Source organism: Aulonocara stuartgranti (genome assembly GCF_965226115.1).
Source record: "Aulonocara stuartgranti genome assembly, chromosome: 11".
NCBI classification, from domain to species: Eukaryota; Metazoa; Chordata; class Actinopteri; order Cichliformes; family Cichlidae; genus Aulonocara; species Aulonocara stuartgranti.
This window is the reverse complement of record NC_138947.1, coordinates 29,832,636-29,851,829: the sequence shown is the minus strand read 5'-3', so window position 1 is coordinate 29,851,829 and position 19,194 is coordinate 29,832,636. Positions and strand designations below refer to the sequence as shown.

The following is a 19,194-nucleotide window of genomic DNA, read 5'->3' as shown; positions in this document are numbered from 1 at the left end:
TGTAAAAAATTAAGTTTTCATAGGACTTAATAGCTCTGTGATAAACTATGTGCATCCATATGGTTACTGGTAATTGCACTTGATCAAATGATCATCAGCATGTGTGAACATCTCCATCAAAAGAGACGTTTTGGCAGTTTGCTGGTCTGGAGCATTCAATACCACAAGCTTTCCAGGAGTGGACATCCTAGCAAATCCCCACCCCAAGGTCAGACTGCGCTCAAAAACTGCAAAAAACCCAAGGGTAACATCTCAGACTCTACAGGCTCAGTTAGCATGTTAAAGTTCATGACAGTTAGAAAAACACAGACCAGTCTTGCTTGCAGTGGTTGCCAGGAGAAAGAACATGGAAGATTATGTTTACGAAGTTACATCTGAAGAAACCACAAGATTTCTGGAACAATGTCCATTGAACAGATAACACCAACATGGAGATGTTTGGCTATAATGCTCCGTGCTACATTTTGTAAAAACTAAACACAATATATCAACACAAACACCTCAAACATGCTGCCAGCATGGTGGTGGATGGGTGATGATCTGGGCTTGTTTTGCAGCTACAGGACCTGGGTACCTTACAGTCACTCAGTTGACAATGAACTCTGTATACCAAAGTACTGTAGAGTCAAATATAAGGCCATCTGTTTGACATTTGACGGACTGATAATGTCATACAGAAAACCACTACCTTGAGATACTCCATCTAGTAAAGGAGTATCTTAAAGTAGTCTTAACTTTATTTATTAACTAAATTTATTATTAAATAATACATTTATTCAATCAGTTTGCTGAACGTTCTCTGCTGCCACAAGGGCGTCTTTCATAGCAAATGCCACCACCCTCTAAATATAATATAATTATCTGGTATTTGTCATTTAACACCAATAATAATAATGATAATAACAAAGCATTTTTAGTTCAATATTATCATCCATTTTAATAAGTAATAATTAAATATTTAAATGAGTATCAGGCAAAAAAAGTTATAATACCACACAATGATGTATAAGAGTTTGTGGTCTTAGTAAATGAAGTGAGGTTTTATAAATACTGTAACAGAAAGCATCATCATAGTGAACAACGGTTGGTGGAACGTGAAACAAGCAGCTTAGTAGAGAGATGACTATTCACATGACTGAAATATTCCGGCTCTTCCCAAAAGTCCCATGCGGCTGCAAGATGTGAGGTCAGTAGGAGAGAATAGATGCTCACTTAATCCATCACGGCAAGTTTTCACATGGAACTGTGAATAAATCATCTCATAAGTTGGATTTTAATGTTCTAAGCGGACTAAACCAACATCGGCTTTATGCATATTTTGAGTTTTTTTGTGGTTTACCATGTTGCTGTGGTACCTTCTTTTTTATAATTGAGCTCATTGTAATATCGTCCAACCCCTGCCCATGTGATTCTGTAGGTGTCAATGTAAACCATGAACAGGGCTGACTGGCATTTATGCCCTTTTATCACTGTGTCATGTCATCCGTAAACTCCAGACTGTAATCTCCCCCCTCCTTTTCTTCCGCTTCCTCATCTTCCCGCTGAAGCAGTTAATTCCATTTTCTTTTTTCTGCATACTCCAGTTTTAATATGTTGAAAACAGAGCAGACTAATAAGTACTAATTTACGTCAAAATCTTGCCAGCGCTCTTTTGTTCCTCTGCAGCCACAGCCTCATCAGGTCACCCTCTAGCTTCTGCTCAGCATTCAATTAAAGTCCCTCGTCCCATCAGAGCACATCACATCAGAGATGCACCTACTGGCTGCAATGACTTACTGGACCCTGCCTCATTGCCTGCCTGCCTGTCTCCCTGCTTGTCCTCTGATGCCGGACATTAAGGTGGTGGATGTGTTGTAACCCAGGCAAAAACCCATTATGATTTGGATAAAATAAGGAGTCTGAGAGACTTGTGCCCACAGCCATGATCCCAGCCCATTTCTGCTTCTCACAAGCTGCTGATACATATCTGAGAGGCAGGTCAAGCCTGCTTTAGTACGGAGGTTCAAGATTCCGCATGCGTCGGCTCATGACCTGGGCTGTTTTGAACAGAGCAGGAGCATGACTGTCAATGGGGAGTATAAAACCTCAGACTGTGCTGACAACCAGAGAGTGCAACAAAGGAAGGTTCAGGAGCAGTAAAGTGCAGCAAACCACTGACTGTTTCCCTTCACAGAACCAAAGCCACATAGAAACCGCTGCCATGAGCTTCAGCCCAGAGAGGATCTCGTCCTACCGCCGTCACTTTGAGGACAGCAGCAGCTCGTCCTACCAGATCAGGGTGTCGAGCCCATCCCCCACCAGGAGAGAGGCCCGTCGTGCCTCCACCGGCTGCTTCTCCTCTAGAGCCGGGGCCAGCAGCATGCGTGTGGACTCAGTGGGACGAAGGACCATGTCTGCAGCACGCAGGTCTCGCATGGTAGGAGCAGGGTAAGCCATTGGATTTTTGTTTTACAGGCGAGGCCGCGAAAATAAATTCTTCTTCTACAGGCTGTCTTTAGGAATAATTTTAATCACTTAAAGGAACATATTTTGGTGCCTGTGGCTGTAGGTTAACTTGTATCAGTCATTTCAGTGTGAGTGCAGGTGCCATGGTGTGCGTTGGGCCGAGCGGAGAGCCTGCCATAGACCTGGATGTGGCTTCAGCTGAAAACCAGGAATTCCTCAGCACCCGGACAAGCGAAAGACAGGAGATGATCGTTCTCAACGACAGACTGGCCGTATACATCGACAAGGTGAAACAACCTTTTTCAACTCGATTTTACTTATTTTGATAGGCGCAGCGAAAAGCAGATATCACACTGAACTCAAACATGTTGCACAGGAGTAATTCTCATCTTGTGGAGTGTGGTTTAGACTGAGTTTTCGTGTCCTTACAGGTGCGATCGCTCGAGCAGCAGAACAAGCTACTGGAAACTGAGATTGAGGCCTATCAGAACCGGTTTGAGAAGCCTGTGGGTCTGCGCCTGCTCTATGAGGAACAGCTGAAAGAGCTGAAGAAGATTGCTGAACAAATGAGAGTTCAGAGGGTGAGACGAGAAATCTCCCGGATCCTGCCTCTGCTCTTCCTTTGCTTAGACACTCAAGAGGGCATTAAGTTTACACCTCACCGATCTGTAGAAGATCCACCCAAACAACGATACAAGACGTCAACTTGGTGTTTTCAAAGTTCTTTACCTGGTAACAAGCTCATTTCTGGCAGGCAATTTGAGGGGGATCCTGACCGTATTTGGGTGTCAGACTACAGCTGTTGTCAGATGTGTTTTATGCACAGATGAGATGACTTGATAATGTGCTGGCAGGCACACACACAAGAATGAAGCTGAAATATAAAATGCAAAAGGCTCAGCTAGAGTTTGCGCACACCCTTGTGTTCACCTTCAAATCTAGCAGACAGGCGTCTTACTTATGCGTTCTTGGTTTTCAGGACATTTCCTTGGCGTCCAAAGAGTCTGCAGCTGCTCAACTAAAGGCAATCAAAGTCAAATATGAGGAGGCGGTGGAGCTGAGGAAGAAAGCCGAGTTAGACATTGAGGCCTTCCGTCCAGTGAGTGACATTAAATTAGCCACTGTCCTGGGTGTGAATGTCGCCTACACATTATTTCTCAGGGGCAGACATACATGATAACACTTCTGTTTATTTTTCAGGATGTGGACAAAGCCACCTCCTCCCGCATTGCCTTGGAGAAGAAGCTGGAGCAGTTAGAGGTTGAAATTGAATTCCTTAAACGAATCCATCAGCAGGTGGGTGACATCTTTACGTAGGAATTAGCTATTCCAAGTTTGCCTTTTATTTTTAATGATTCCTAAAGGCCTCTCTTTTTTTTTTTTTGGTTTAGGAAATTGATGAACTCATGAAACAGATCTACGCCGCTCACGTCTCAGCCCAGAGTGCGTTCACTCTGCCCGACTTGGCTGCTGCTTTGAAACAAATTCAAACCCAGTATGACGATATCGCAGCCAAAAATCTCCAGGTACAAAAATATCACACAAAACCGCTTCCAGATGATGAAAAGTACACAGTTGAGTCTTCTGTAACGTTATCATTCTCCACTGTTAGGAAATGGATTCGTGGTATAAAAGCAAATTTGAAGATCTAACCCAGAAGACGTCGAGGCATGTTGATAAAGTTCGAAGCGTTAGAGAAAAAATAGCCAGTGCCAAAAAAGATGTGAGTATTACAAGTGAAAATTAATATGTAAGAACCGTTTATTAATATTGAGTGTCTATAATTGGGCTGAAACTGTCCCTAGATCCAAAGTAAAGAACGAGATTTGGATGCCATGCGGACCAGAAACGAGGCTCTTGAAGCTCAGATCCGTGAGACACAAGAGAAGTACAGAAAAGAACTGGAAGACCTGCAGGTAAATGTTGGCTCATGTTGTCCCAGGGTGCACACCTGATCCCACCAGAGTCAGTCATAAATACACACATGCTCTCACATTCATACATGCAAACACAAAGCCACTACAACAACACATTCATTTTATAACCCCGATTTCCTGATAGGCTCGGATTGAGGCCCTGCAGCTCGAGCTGAAATCCACCAAGGAGAAAATTGCGCTGCACCTGCGTGAGTACCAGGAGCTTCTGAATATCAAGATGGCTCTGGAGATTGAGATCACAACTTACAGGTAAGTGAAAAATAGCCACCTGAAAATGATTTTTGGGTTGTGTCTTTGAGTGAATATTAATAAATTTGGTAATTTTTTGTCTTTTTTTTCCTCTGCAGAAAATTGATCGAGGGCGAGGACCTGCGGCTTTCTGGCATGATGCAAACCTTATCTCTCACTAGCTGTAGCATGAGCGCCATTGGTGCCGGGATGAGCATCAGTGGAGGAGGCATGGGAGGTGCAGGTGGAATGGGTGGTGGACTGATAGGACGTGGTGGTGGGGGAGACATTGGGGGCAGAGTAGGAATGGGTGGGGGCATAGATGCAGGAGGCATGGGAACAGGTCCAGGAATTGCAGGTTTAGGTGGAAGAATGGGTGCTGAGGGAGCCAGTGGTAAAAAAGGTCCTGCTGGTACATCAGCTGGGGCAGACTTTACTGGTAGTCATGGATTAGGAGCTGGGGGTGTAGGTGTAGGTACTGAAGCTAATGGTGGGGTTGTGGGCAAAGGCAATGGCAGCAGAGCAATGGGCACTGGAGGAACAAGTGGTTCTGGTGCTGGAGGTGTGGGAAACCTGGGATTCGGTACTGGAGGCAAGAGTGACAGCAGCATAGGTGGGACTGGAATGGGTGGAGGTGGTAAAACTGGAGGTTCAGGTGGGATGGGTGGAACTGGCACTGGGTTTGGTGGAGGAAATGGTGGTGTAGTTGTAGGAAAGAGTGTTGGACTTGCTGGAGGAATAAGTGAAGAGGGTAGTGTAGCCCGTGGAATGGGTGGTGGAGTTGGAGGCAGTGGAGGAAGTGGGGGTGTGGGTAGTGACGATGCTGCTCTGTCAGCTGCTGGTGGCATGGGGAAGACAGGTGGAGGAAAGGGTGGCATTAGTGGCACCGGGACTACATATGGCTCAGATGGACATGATAAGAACATCGAGGCCTATGCAGAGCAGGCTGTGGAGCTGACGGAGAGGAGGACGGTGCTCATTAGGTAAAGGTACCATCAGGTGTTTTTGCAGTTCTTTCAAACAGGACAAGCACTCACACCCAGAAAGTACAACCAAACACTACCCTTCATTAAGAAACAATGACTTAACCTGGTCTGTGACAGAGTCGGGTGTGGTTTAACATGCTTGTTTCAGTCACTTTGTCTCTCTGTCTCTCTACAGAACAGTCAAAAATGAGGATGATGTGCTGGAAATGGACCACCAAGAACAGACCTACACCATCACCGGAGCGGCCGATGAGTCGGACAACGAGTGAGCAACACGAATTCCCAAGTGACCTCCTCTCACCCTTAAACCTCCACGCCCCTCTGAGCTTTGCACTGACCAAGCCCCATGTTTGGACACTGACCTTTGCCCTTTTGCCCCAGACAAGAAGACCATGACTGACCCTTTTGCTTCAAATCAGGGGCTTTAACTATGCCTCACTAGACAACTCAACATATTCTCTAAACTTTTGTGACCCCCCCCCCCCCCCTTTTTTTCCTACATGCCACAAATAAAGCTATCAGCATTGAATTACCTTGTTGCTCTTTTATTTTGTGTCCTTTTGAAGAGTTTATATGAGGATAGAGAACGTCATTCAGCAATAATTCAATGCTGGTTAAACCTCATGTTTTGCTTAGCACAAAGAAATGCTCCTTAGAATCCTGGCTTTGGCTTGAAATGATGCAGAGTGAAAAAGGGAAAAGGAAGTCATGAGGGAACAGCAAAACAGAGAAAGAGAGGGGGAAAGGGACAGAGTCACCTGAGGGTCGAGATGGTTGCCCTGACACTTTCTGCAGGGCTGAGGAATCCGTCACTCAAATGCGGTCCTGCAGCAGAGTGACTGCACACAGCCGTTTCCTGTCCTCATTCCATCCATTTCCACACCTTTTCCCACTGCGGCTGATCGGGAGAGATTGGATGTGGCCAGCAGATGCCAAACACGCTCAGTGTCCTGCTCAGGGGCAGAGAGTGAAGACATGCAACACACCAATCAGAGACAGAAAGCGCAACAAAGACTGGAGTAGAACCGGTGGTCCTGTGCTGTCATGGCAGCAGTAACATTACTGTACCATTATTATTATAATTTGGCACATCTCAGGAAAGATAGCAAGTAAATAAATAAAACAAATAATTCTCGGTGGATGGAAACCCACAAAGGCTTCCTCAGTTCAACGTAATAAGGCTTCAATGGAACTTTTAGTTGTTTGATTGAAGATTTTTTGATGTTTCATTGGCAGCTTTAGAGTGGATATATGTCAATAGACAATTATTATTATTTTTTCTGAGTAAATAACTTAAAAAGGAAAACCAGAAACAGTGATACACGTGGGATAAATATGAGTGAGTTAATTAAAAGATCAATAAATACATTTTAAAATAGCAAAAACAGTCAAAGCAAAACAAAGAAAAGGGGGGAAAAGAACAGAGAAGAAAATTAGTAAATTAGACTTAGTCAAGTATTTTAGTGTGTAACCCCGTATTTCTTGCTGCACAAATTATTTATCTGAATAATATGCACTGACTTCATTTTAAACTCACGTCATTTTCACGAGCTGAGTCCACTCAAACAAGAAATTAGTTTGAACCCGAAGCTGTCCGTCGAAAATATGACGCTCATGTGAGAATGAAACAGGAAAGCATTTATTATCGATAGCCTCACGTGTTTTTTTTAAATGTGTGGAGCTCTCCATGGTGCTTCCGTCTTCACACTGAGAAAACTCATTGGGGGAAAAAGTGAGTACATTTTTATTTAAATATGATAAATAAATAAATAAATAAATAAATAAATAAATAAATAAATAAATAAGTATTCTGAATTCCACAGCATATAAAACAAAGAGGCAAAATGCGCTCCTTTAAAATATATATATTTTTTAAAAAACCCTCAAAGACAGTGTACCTGATCATTGATATTTTTATCGCTTATGTTTATTATTAGTTGCAATTTCCTTTTAGGATGTAAAAAAATACGAGACTGAATTAAATGTTGGGTTGTTTTTTTTAAATTCTTTTAACGTTTAACTTGTCGCAGAAAAATGTTAGAAAATATTGACCTCCTTGTTGAGATAATAACCGTGAAGTTCGCTAAAAATGTCTAACCATATTCAGCCATGCAGGCGAGTCAAGGTATCATGTCTTTAAGCGTGCTCTTTGCCTTTATATTTGTTTGTCTCACATTGCCAGCTTGCAGAGACAAACCCGCCGAAGTGGGTCACTAACCTTCATCCTGGGAGAAAAAATGCGCTTTTGCTCGGGGCGAGGGAAAGAGCTCCTCAGATTCACCGAGAAGGGCAAAAGTTGCGACTTTCTTTGAAGCCGGTGATTCTCTGTCACTTCGGCGCATATGCTTTGGGTAGCTAAATCCCAATTAGGGTCGGCTGACACGCTGCTCTATTCACGGGCGACCCTGCCTGCATACATTTGCCTAGGAATGAACTCCTCAAATAGATCTGCTGCTAAATGCGCCGGACAGCAGAGAAAATCGGCCTGAGTGACACTTTCTTTCTGAGGCGGTCGAGTGAGAAAAGGTATGAATTTATAAGGTACACCGAAACATATCAATTCACGGAACTTCACGCGCCTTTATCCGCGTCTTCTCACGCGAGACAAAGTGAGTTGAAGTCAGGGAAAAGTGGCCTTCCAAAAAAAAAAAAAAAAAAACTTTGTTGAGACTTTGAATACCAAAACGCTGCAGCCCACTTTTGAGTAGGGTTTTTTTTTTGAATGCAATCACGCATGAACAGCGCTGAATCGGATGCCATTTATTCGGCTCCTCTCTAATGCGATTTTGAATATTAGTCTGGGTTAAAATCCCAATCATGTCATCTGGTGGGAGTCCCATACAAGCACAATTACTATTCAAACGTGTCTCAAATGTCCCACCCGCATCAAGGCAGCTGGTCTGCCCACGGTGCAGCTTGCATCTTTCTCCAGGTTTCTCAGAGTGTGAAACACCTCATAGATGAGCAGGGGAGGGTGTTTCTGCAAAAGCAAAGAAAAGCACGGAGAAGATGGACGGTCTGCTCTGAGAGCAGGCACGAATCTGAAAGGAATAATAATGATTGTTTTGCTGGGTGGGATTCGGAGGGGCCAGAGAGCCATACGCGCGAGGATTTCAGTTTTCTTTCTTTCGTCTTCTCCTTTTTTTTCTTGAATCAAAATTTAAGTGTGACCGACTGAATGCGAGAGGTGGGCTACACAAGATGTGCTGGCTTACACGCGGAGAAATAAATGGATTTAGAGGAAAACAAAGTCATTTCTAAAACGTGGGAATCTGTGAGAAATAGGCCACATTGCTAAGTGGGACAATGATTGGGCTCTCTCCCCCCTCCCTCCCCTGAATAGACCCAAAGAAAGTTTATGGGTCGACATAAAAAATGTGTTTTCTTCTGCACTCAGAGGGGTCTTCAATGGTTAGACCATTGAAACCAGTCCAGGAGAGGTGGTGGTGAACCCTTGGCACCCCTGAAGTATAGTCAGGGCGCATGAATGGAGATCCCTGGTGGGGCATTGCTCTCCGTATTTACCGCGTTGCTTTGCAGACAGGTTGTTCCTCTATATTCATGGGTCATTAATGGCCAACCAGTTAAATCAGAGAGAGCCCCACCGTTTAGACAGTTTTAATCCAAAAAAGGCTGGCAAGAGGCAGGCAGAGAGGGCCATAAAAAAGAAGAAAAAACCCGACTCCCACCTCTTCCGAGCACCAATTCTTCTCAGGTCGTTATTTAAGTTTATTAAAGAGAAGAAGAGTTCATTAAAAAGAAAGAGCACTCGCAGAATCCGCAATAGTTTCTGAATAAAGATCCAACTATGTAATTAATGTTTTTCTTTAAAAAAAAATAGAAAAAAAAAGAATAGGAGGAGGCACAATAAGGCCGCTCCAGCCATTTAATTTCATTTAATTTTCCATCCCATTTGCCTCCAACACTGCCGTCACTCTGACACCGAGCCTTTTGACCACTCTTCAGGGCTTCAGAGCGCACAGCGGAGCGGGGATTCACCCCGGCGACTTTTTCCGCTAACAGAAAGGCAACGTCTTCCCCTCTTTTTTCTTCGTTTTCTTTCCTCCTTTCATTCACCCCACCTCCTCCTCAGAGAATAATTAATTTCACTGTGGAGAAGTGCGGGCCTTTAAAGCAAAGCAGGGGTGGATGGGAACCAGTCGCAAATGGCGAGGCGTTAATAAATAACTCCCCCGCACAGCCGGGCGCAAAAACATTGACGAGATTGTTCGCGTGTAGTTCAGGACTGTGGAGGAGCGCAGGGAGGTGGGGGCGAAGGGGGAAAATAGTACCTGAAATAGTTTATTTTCATTTTGTGTGAAATAGTTTATTTTCATTTTGTGGAGAGATAACTAGCGGAAATGCACTAATGAAGTGCTTTTATTTCATTTTATTTTTTAAATTATTTATTTATTTATTTATTTATTTATTTATTTATTTATTTATTTATTTGGGGTTTTTTTTTTGGGGGGGGGTCTCTTTATTTATCACCATCTTTTTGGTTCTAATGTCGCATACCCACAGTCTTTCCTCACTCTAATCCCCTTCCAAGATAGTTTTAGTACCACATGTTTTACATTAATTGCGTGTGTGTGTAAGAGAGAGACACAGGGAGACGTGCACAGTGGACAGGTCAGAGGTCAACTTGTTCATGGTCTGAACTGATCACCCAGTTGTTGTTTTTTCAGTTCAGACTCATAGACAGCATCAAAAAGCATCCGTATCTTTAAACAACCTGCTGCGCGGAGCCTCATTGTGAATGTGATTCTAAGTCTGCCAGTACACAGACACTGTGTTCGCCAAACAAGTGGGTTTTGGTGGGCATCACATAAGAGCTACAGATCCAAGAAAAATGTTGTTAGAAATAACAGTTTTGGAAAGAATATGGAAAGAATAATTAAAATATATTAACATCCATTCTCAAATGACTTAACATCGCAAAAAAAAAAAAGAAAAAGAAAAAAAGAAGTACACTGTATAGCCAGACCTGCCTGTGTGAGCTCATGCAAAGTTTCGGAGATACATGGCTTTCATAGGGCAGCGATGTTACCATGGTTATTTGACTTTATTTATTTATTTATTTATTTATTTATTTATTTTAATCAATCAATTAATCATTCAATCAACCAACAGGTTCAATTACTATGTCAGTCCAGCCACAGGAAGCAGCCAGTAGAATCACCTTGAATCCAGCGTTTCTATTTCTAGCCTTTTTAATAAGAGAGACAGACTGAGCATCTTTTTTTCTTTTTGTCATAATAATAAAAATATTAATAACAATGACAATATATTTTTTGAGAATATATTTCTTTGTTAAAAGAAACAGCCTTTTGTACAAACGATTTTCCATGTTTACATATATATACATTCATAAAATACCATATATATATATATGGTATTTTTATGAAGGTATAAATAAATATATTCTGCAATAATTCTATTATCTTCGTGTCCCTGAGCAACCAAAAAGAAAAAAAAAATCTGTTGTATCTTGAGCCAAGAGAGCCACAAACAAACAAAGTGTGAGCGTCGTGAAGATGATGATGATGGTTGTTTCTTTCTCTCTCCTCCTGCTGGTGGTTCTCTCTTTTCAGTACCTGCCTGATCTCAACCCGGCACACGCCGAGAGTCAATAGAAGTTAACAAGTCCTCTAAACTTTCCTGCGCCTTTTGTTAATCTAAGGACACAAAGGCGGAGGCAGAATAAAGCCCTTTGAAGTATGCAAAGCCTAAAGAATGCCAGCCAAGTAGATTTAAAGTAGCCACTGATTTCCAAAAACCTGCCTTGAAAGGGAAGAATGGAAAAGGGTGAGGATTTATGGAGAAATTATACAGTGGATTTGTCAGTTAAAATATCGGAACTGTCTGGAGGACAAAGCCACATGCTGAGGATTAATGGCCGCTCTGGACCTTTGATTCTGCACCCTCTTTTCTCTGGCCTTGACAAATTGGATTTCGGGGATGGGAAGGTCGCCTGGCCCTTTGTGTCTCTTGACCGTTTTGGAGCAATTCATTATACAGCGGGGTGAGGGAAAGTCTCCATGTGACCAGGCCGGCCCGTTTTCTCTCTCCACACAGCTGCTGGGTGAGCCCAACTCTCTCACACTCACTTCCACACAGTCACCGCTGCTGCTACAAACTCAGGACCGCTCCCACCCCCCACCACCACGTCCTCCTCCTTCTCTCCCTCCTACCTTACAGCACAGCATCACCTCTTTGCTACAATCCCCCCAATCTGAAACACCCTCACACACTTGCATCCCCAGATACAGGAGTGGGTGGGTGGGTGCGTGGCTGGGGGTAGGGTGGGGGGTAAACTTACTCTGCTCCATCACTAGAAAAGCCGGAGAGCATAACGCCACCGCGTCACTTTGAGGGCGGACATCGGCCTGTCCTCATCATCTCCTCTCGCTTCATCCCCCTTCCCTGCGCGCTCTCCATACTTCCGTCTCCATCAGTCTTCATGGTTCTGATCTCACCCCACGCCATGCAAGCCACCCGGGCGTCCACCACCGTCAGTGTGTTTGCGGACTGCAGCATCCCGGCCGGGCTCCGGATTGGACCGGTACCGGGCATCTTCAAACTCGGGAAGTACGTGTCGGACCGCAAGGAAGTAGGGCCCAAGAAAAAGGTAAGTTTAGAGCATTAAAAGAAGAAACGTGGAATAATTGTCTCTTTCTGGAAAGTTCTTGTTTTTACTTTGCATTTTCGAGTTTTTTTTTTGTTATATATTTTTTTTTATTAATAACGGTTTTATTTTTAAATTAATTTGGAAGATATAAAGATTGATTTATTTTTGTAAGCTTGCCTTTATTCAAAATCATTTTCGTTATTCCAAGTTTGTATCGGAACTGCTTTATTCTTTCGCTGATATAATATACATTAAAGCATTTTACTATATTTATATAGTATATTTTACACGTGATTAGAATTATGTATATTATCTTATGTTTTTAAACATAAGTAGCTCCAGCAACACTAGAAATTAGATGTATATTTTTTTTAAACTTGCTCTGTCAAACTCCATCGGGCCTTGAGTTAGGCTTTTAATTGGTTTGGCCTGTCAAGTTGGAAATAATTGAGTTCCATTAGCGGCTGACTTGTCAGTCTGTGCTTCTACTTAACCGGCCTAATGGGCGACCCGGGTCTGCTGTGTGGGATTTCAACCCCTCAGCCGCCTCACATTTCTCTGCCTGGCGGGCCTGTTATTCCGATGAGCCGTTTAATTTTAATCTAATCCGGCCACAGAAAGATGCCACTGAGACAACATCCTAAAACAAATCAGCAAAAATAAAGGAAAATAAAATTAATTAAAAAAAACATAAATAAACAACTAGATTGAAACAGTGAAACATGAATTAGACCCACGTTATCAGCAATTAATTATTTAAATTAAGTGAAGCTTGGGGGTTAAATGATGCCCATTCAAAGACCAGCATTTTTGCACTTTTTAAGTACTTCGGACTGGAAGTATGGGGGGGGGGGCAAACCAATATATCTGCCCCCCTTTTTTTTACACGCGCAGTAGTGAAGACTTTGCGGCTCTGTGAGCATCTTTAACTGAACTGCGCCGTGTTATTGTTGAAGCTGTCATCGGGGGTGATTGATGTGTCTAAATGCGTGGCCCCGGGCTGCCGGCGATCATCAGGTGCAATCTCTGTGTCAAATGTCACGCTTCGATCTTTAATGTCCTTGAACAGTTTAGAAACGCTCTGACACTCCTCAAATTCGTTTCCCATATCAACTCAATTAGGCCCGTGTGTCATCCTCTTTAATGAATTATCAGCAGAGCGGAAAAAGACGCATTAAGCGCGTTTTAAGGAATATTATTAGTGGCCGCTGAACCCTTCAGGTAGCTCGACTTGGAAGACAGTCGTTTGTGGCAATTTCGTTTTTTGTAATGTGAAAAAAGACTAAAATAGCAAAACTGCATTTTTTTTTAAAGAAGGCAGCGACCTTTCTTTTAAAAATGTTCCTTTTTCTGATGGTCAAAAATGGCCCTCACTGCTCACGTTTGTCTTCATCGTGTTTCTCTTTTTCCCCCTGGCTCAGATCCGCTTGGTAAGGGGGGAGTTCGTAGATGAGTCAGGATGTCCCGTCCCGGACTGGATCGGATTAATCCGCGCCGCCAGGAACAGCCAAGAGCAGAACCTGGAGGCTTTGTCGGACCTGCCTGGCGGACAGGTGAATATTTTAAGCCCGTGACATCACAGTTAACGGCCTCGTGAAGTTTCTCATGAGCAAATTCCTTGCCCCTCTATATGGACTCTTAAGTTAACACTGCTTTTGTTTTTTCTTGAGATTTTCTACCGCGTGCTGAGAGAAATCCCCGCAGGAGAGGAGCTTAGTGTGTGGTACTCCAACGCTCTGGCCCAGTGGTACGACATCCCCACCACGGCCACTCCCACGCACGACGAGAAAGGTAAACGAGTCTGCAGAGAGTGGTGCTGCTAACGTGGACAGTTGAACGATTTTTAATCCAACAACAATAATAACAATATCATAAAAAATCTGTGACTTTTTTTTTCCTTCTAAGGACGCGTGTGTCGTTTTCACGTGAACACTACCTTCTGTGGCCATGGCCTCCGATTTACAGATCTGACACATCGACATGTTGAGGGTTTTTATCACCGTGCAGTTAAATGACTGCCAATACCCCATAATGTGACTGCTTTATCGCTCAGAGATGGAAATCAATTGGATGTTTTTTGCTTCCCTGCAGGCGGATTATTTATTCATTTGCAATTCTTCATGTCGCGCGTTAAATAAAATATCGTGGTTAAGAAATCAAGTGAAGAATAATATAGCCTACTGGAATAAAAAGATTCGTGAAGGGAGAGAAAACTGAACTTTTAGCTGTATTTTGGGTGGTGTTTAATTATTAAAAACTAGTTCTTGTGGGAGGATGAAGACGATACAGTGGATAACAGGTCATCAACGCAAATCATTTTTTGGAATAAAATGCTAGGATGAAATGATTCGATTTGCTAAGGTTAAAATACAGAACACAAGAGGATTTCAGTTTTGTGAAAGATAATTTCTCGATGGGTTAAGATTTTTCATCAGCCCGTCTTCGAATTTATAATCAATTTGTGCGGGCCAAATTGGTGCAAAGTAGGCGTTTGCGCGTCGGGGATTAAACACTTAATCTTGGTTAAAAAAAAAAAAGAAGCTCAGAAGAATTTAATCGGTTTAAAAAAGATTATCCACCGATACTTCATTAGAAATTCCATCAACAGGCGATTATTTTATCTTGCACATTTAATTTCGAGCTGGAAGGGCCTCTTGAATACTTCCCAAAAGCACAGCGGCGAAGCTTTAAATGATATCAAACTTGATTCAAGATGTTTTTTAAAACTCTTACTCTGCCACAAAGTAGTTGCGGTTCTTGAAACACAGAATAAAAAAGCAATTAAAAGCAGAAACTGACGCGCCTCGGCGACCATGGAGAAAGAAGAGGCTGGTGATTCAGTCGCGAGACTGGAGGTTAACAAATGTCATCGCGCCATTAATATTCATGTATTCAAAAGCAAATAAATTCAAAAACAAGTGCTTCACGGTAAATTAGGTGGGTGCGTTAAGGTATTGTGGGCTAATGAATGCTAACTTTTATGTGGGGTGTATATTGCCCTGATTCTCCGGCCCAACACACCGTGTGCGCTCCTGGACATACGCTCTCCTCCATTATGAGGCGTCAACAGATGGGCCGCCGCCATTGTTTCCGGGGACTTGCGATTTCAAGCAACAGCTGCTGTCACTTCCACGGGAAAGAGCACAGAGAGGAAAAGTCCCGCATTCAATGCGTCGTTTTCTGAGCGCCAGATTGGGCTGGGCGTTTGCCCTTTTGATGGTGATCATAAACAATGGCCCGTATGAGGATTACAAAATCATTACATCTATATTAGGCCTAACCTCAGAGTGCTGGACTGGGGGTCATTATGATGGCTCCATGTGTCTATTACCATTTGGCACCAGATCTTAGAAACCGGATCATATCCATTAGGCTTGAATTGAAATTTCAGGTGATGTGTAGCAGTGACTGATAAAAATCTGTCAGAGTAAATGGGATATTTAAATAGGTTTTAATGTTATAGGTTGTTTTTTTTTTTTGCGATAATGTAGTTGGGAATGGGAAACGTGTATTTTCTGATTTTTCAATCCTTTCAGCCCAAGCTTATGTTTGTTTGACTTTGTGTGTGTGTGTGTGTGGTTACATGTACAGTTGTTGTTGTTGTTTTTTTTTTTTACAAGTTACAGTGGCTGTTATTGCCATTTTACGCACGGGGTCTAACGCTCCACATTAATGTCTCTGTTGTTGTCGTATGTGTTGTCTCTGTAGGTGAGGAGCGTTATATCTGCTGGTACTGTTGGAGGATATTCAAATACCCGAACACACTCAAGGCTCACGTTCACTTCCACTGCGCACTGAGCAACGGGCGAGGGTTTGTGAGCAGCGAACAGGCCAGGGGCACAGAGACCTTCAGCAGGTCACCAAAATCTGGAGACATTCCCAACAACTCCGCCTCACCGAGGAGCGCTCACAGTAACTCCTCCATCACAGACTCGGGTCGGCGGGCGGTGTCCTCGTCCCCGTTTTTGAACAAAACGGGACTGTCAAAGAAAAGCAGCTCCGAGGAGCAGGACAGGGCCCTCGACATGAGCGTCACTTCAGGCAGAAACCAGGGGCATCTCCTCAGCCTGGGCGCCACCACTTCAATGCTAAGCAGCATGGGCTTCCATCCTGGTGTGCGCTCAGCCTTTAAGCCAACTGGTGTCTCAAAAGTCCCGGGAGCGGAGAGCTCCAGAGAGGAGGCCAACGGAAAGCTGAGCTCTATGGGATTCAGCAAACTCATTGGGAACATGAAACCAATCCGCAACGTGGGCGAGGGTCTAAACGCAGGAGGGAACCACCCTCCCAAGTGCCCACCTGCAATTATGGACTCCACATCTCCGATGGTGCCGTGCACAAACGCAATCCGAGGTTTCCCGCTGCTGCCTCACATGGAGGAGACCTCAGCTTTCAAGCACGTAGAAAGTCGTTTCCACTCCGGCCTGTCCCCGTCCCGTTACCCACAAATGCCCCCTGGTCTCCATTTTGAAAGACTCTCCCTCCCTCACTTCGACGGTGTCAAGACTTACGGTGGAGACTGTAACATCCCCCTGATGCCCTTCACTGTCTACAACGGGGAGCTTTTATACAGCTCCCCCTACTATCCGCTGAAATTCCACTTCAGCAACCTCCTCAAGTACCCAGAATCCATGTCATACTTTGGTGCACCCTCGCTGAGCCACGACCTGGGGTCGATCACGAACATTGACCGGGAGATCGCCATGCACACACAACAGCTGTCAGAGATCACAGCAGAGAAGAACCGGACACGGCTGGATTCCATCCCCGCTGGAAGCACGAGCAACACCACTTCTGGCAAGCCTAAAAAGGGACATCTGTGTCTTTACTGCGGCAAGCTGTACTCCAGGAAATACGGCCTGAAAATCCACATGAGGACTCACACAGGCTACAAGCCGCTCAAGTGCAAGGTGTGCTTCAGGCCCTTCGGAGATCCCAGCAACCTGAACAAACACATCCGACTCCACGCTGAGGGAAACACGCCCTACAGGTGTGACTTCTGCGGAAAGGTGCTGGTGCGGAGGCGGGACCTGGAGAGGCACGTCAAGTCCAGACACCCCGGACAGACCGTCAAGAAACTGGAGGACAAACCGGGCGGTCTGTTCGAGGAAGCCGAGCAAAAGAGCGACAATGACAGCGACGTGGACGTGTGCTTCACCGATGACCAGAGCGACCAGGAGTCGAGCAAAAACAACGACTGAGATGGTTTTCACGGCCACATAAAGACTGGCATTGTCTTTAAATATTGTACACAGCAACACGTGTCATTTAGTCTTGTATGAAGTCTTGCATTTTTATATTTTAGATGCCTGGAAGGCTCGCGAACTACAAACATGAAGAAAACATGTTTCTGGCCTCGAAATAAACGTCACAATCCACAGCCTAGCTGTTAATCTCAGTAATAAGTGGGGAGCTAGGCTTAGTATTCAGTTTTCTCACGTTTCCCGGCTACTTCGGACCCCTAAAAACCCTTTAAGAAAAACAAAAAACAAATAAAGAAAAAAGAAAAAGATGATCGTTGCGTTTTTTGCCATGCAAACCAAACCACAACAAAAGTGAAAAACAAACGAGGAAGCTTTCGAATTTTATTTCAATCCTCGCTCTTTTCCACATTCCTTTTGATGCCGACGAAAACACATCTGCCAGCGATTCAAAAAATAAATAAATAAAAATATTCACATTTCAGCAAAACCGTGAAGGCAGCAGCGCAAAACAAGCAAACCTCAGTCACACAAGAAAAACAAAAGCTCACAAGACTGAATATGACGCTAAAACACATCTCCTTGATTTGGTTTGCAGTGTAAAACTATCTCTTGTAAAATCCCCCACATCCCCCTCCTCGCCAATTAATTTCATGTTTGGAACTGGTTCTTAACTAAAGGCCCACCAGAGGAGGGGTTAGCGTTACATTCACTAACACGGGATGTAGACACATGATCATTGTTGTATTTCCCCTCCCTCGGACTGTGAGTTGCACTTTAACAAACAAGCAAACAAAAAAACAGCAATGGGCATTTCATCTCCAGGACACGGCTGCTTAATTAGCTGCTGATTATTGATTTGAATATTGTATCTATAGCCTCACCCGCACCCTCCTCCTCCTTCCCACTCTCTCTCTCACTCACTCACTCACTCACTCACTCACTCACTCACTCACACACACACACACCGGCGCCTCGCGCACTGTTCTTAAACTTGCACTTTCTTGCCGAGGCGCGCGCCTCTCGCTGAGGCACCCGATAGCGTCCAGTTTATTTAAGGAATCACGTCTAGACAAAGAGTATGTATTGAGTGCAGTTATAGCCTATGTAAAGAAGTTGTAAAGTATGATATTTCAAATTTCAGTGGAGAAGTGATGTATACGTTCGTTTCAAAGTGATCTTGTCCACGACGGACAATGTTTTACTCCTGTCATTGAGTCGGTTGCTTTTTAAATAAATTTAATTTAATTTTTTTTCTTAAACAAGCTGTGTGTGTGTGTCTTATAATCATCTGCTACTTCAGACATAAAACTTCAGCTAATACACGGTAATAAATACATTTTTATTTATTAATCTATTTTATTGTATTTACTCAGATTTTGGAGGCGTTCAAAGTGGGCGTAAATTCCTCTGCGCAGTGAGTCGCCCCTATATTGCCCTTAAAACAAGCAGAATATATGTGACAATAAAGCAGGATTTCTTTTTAAAATATACATAAATAAAAAAATTAACAAACAAGTAGCTAGCGGAAGAGAAAATGCCACTCAACTTCAACTGGGTAAACCCGGCTTCCCAAAAGGACTTGTTTAAAGACGTCTCCTGCGTGGTGGAAGACAGTAGGCCCGCGTCTTTGTAAGCTAAGGTATGTTAGAAATATTTACAATTAAAATAGCAAAAAAGCGGACCCCTGTATTTGTCACACTTTTACATATTGTATTAGCAGATCGTTAAAGCGGTTGCATTCATGCGTCAGCAGCATTTTATTCTCT

General features: G+C 43.5%; 3 protein-coding genes across 3 annotated transcripts in view; 2 read left to right on the top strand and 1 right to left on the bottom strand.

Annotated features, from left to right (window-relative positions):
- The window catches only part of usp45 (ubiquitin specific peptidase 45), a 52,971-nt gene extending 46,425 nt beyond the window's left edge, over positions 1-6,546 (bottom strand). Inside the window, exon 1 of the mRNA XM_082551210.1 lies at positions 6,355-6,546. The gene's annotated coding sequence lies outside the window, so the exon portion shown is untranslated. The remainder of the gene's footprint in view (positions 1-6,354) is intronic.
- Positions 2,119-5,997, top strand: LOC309717923 (desmin). The gene is made up of 11 exons (XM_082552840.1): positions 2,119-2,427; positions 2,573-2,732; positions 2,877-3,026; positions 3,425-3,544; positions 3,646-3,741; positions 3,837-3,971; positions 4,058-4,168; positions 4,251-4,361; positions 4,507-4,631; positions 4,730-5,593; positions 5,772-5,997. The coding sequence occupies exons 1-11, from the start codon at positions 2,201-2,203 to the stop codon at positions 5,863-5,865; spliced, it is 2,193 nt and encodes a 730-aa protein (XP_082408966.1). The 5' UTR covers positions 2,119-2,200; the 3' UTR covers positions 5,866-5,997.
- A 5,390-nt stretch (positions 6,547-11,936) lies between the features above and the next one.
- On the top strand, positions 11,937-18,760 carry prdm13 (PR domain containing 13). The gene is made up of 4 exons (XM_082551219.1): positions 11,937-12,227; positions 13,649-13,780; positions 13,898-14,018; positions 15,936-18,760. Exons 1-4 carry the CDS (start codon positions 12,060-12,062, stop codon positions 17,423-17,425), a joined length of 1,911 nt encoding a protein of 636 aa, XP_082407345.1. The 5' UTR covers positions 11,937-12,059; the 3' UTR covers positions 17,426-18,760.
- Positions 18,761-19,194: the final 434 nt, after the last annotated feature.

What these genes read in the sequence shown, in the direction of transcription:
- LOC309717923 (XM_082552840.1), top strand. Translation starts at nt 2,201, where the DNA reads ATGAGCTTCAGCCCAGAGAGGATCTCGTCCTACCGCCGTCACTTTGAG. An exon ending in TGGCCGTATACATCGACAAG is followed by an intron (nt 2,733 to 2,876) that starts GTGAAACAACCT and finishes GTGTCCTTACAG; the next exon opens with GTGCGATCGCTCGAGCAGCA. An exon ending in AAGAACTGGAAGACCTGCAG is followed by an intron (nt 4,362 to 4,506) that starts GTAAATGTTGGC and finishes ATTTCCTGATAG; the next exon opens with GCTCGGATTGAGGCCCTGCA.
- prdm13 (XM_082551219.1), top strand. Translation starts at nt 12,060, where the DNA reads ATGGTTCTGATCTCACCCCACGCCATGCAAGCCACCCGGGCGTCCACC. An exon ending in AAGTAGGGCCCAAGAAAAAG is followed by an intron (nt 12,228 to 13,648) that starts GTAAGTTTAGAG and finishes CCCCTGGCTCAG; the next exon opens with ATCCGCTTGGTAAGGGGGGA. An exon ending in TCCCACGCACGACGAGAAAG is followed by an intron (nt 14,019 to 15,935) that starts GTAAACGAGTCT and finishes TTGTCTCTGTAG; the next exon opens with GTGAGGAGCGTTATATCTGC.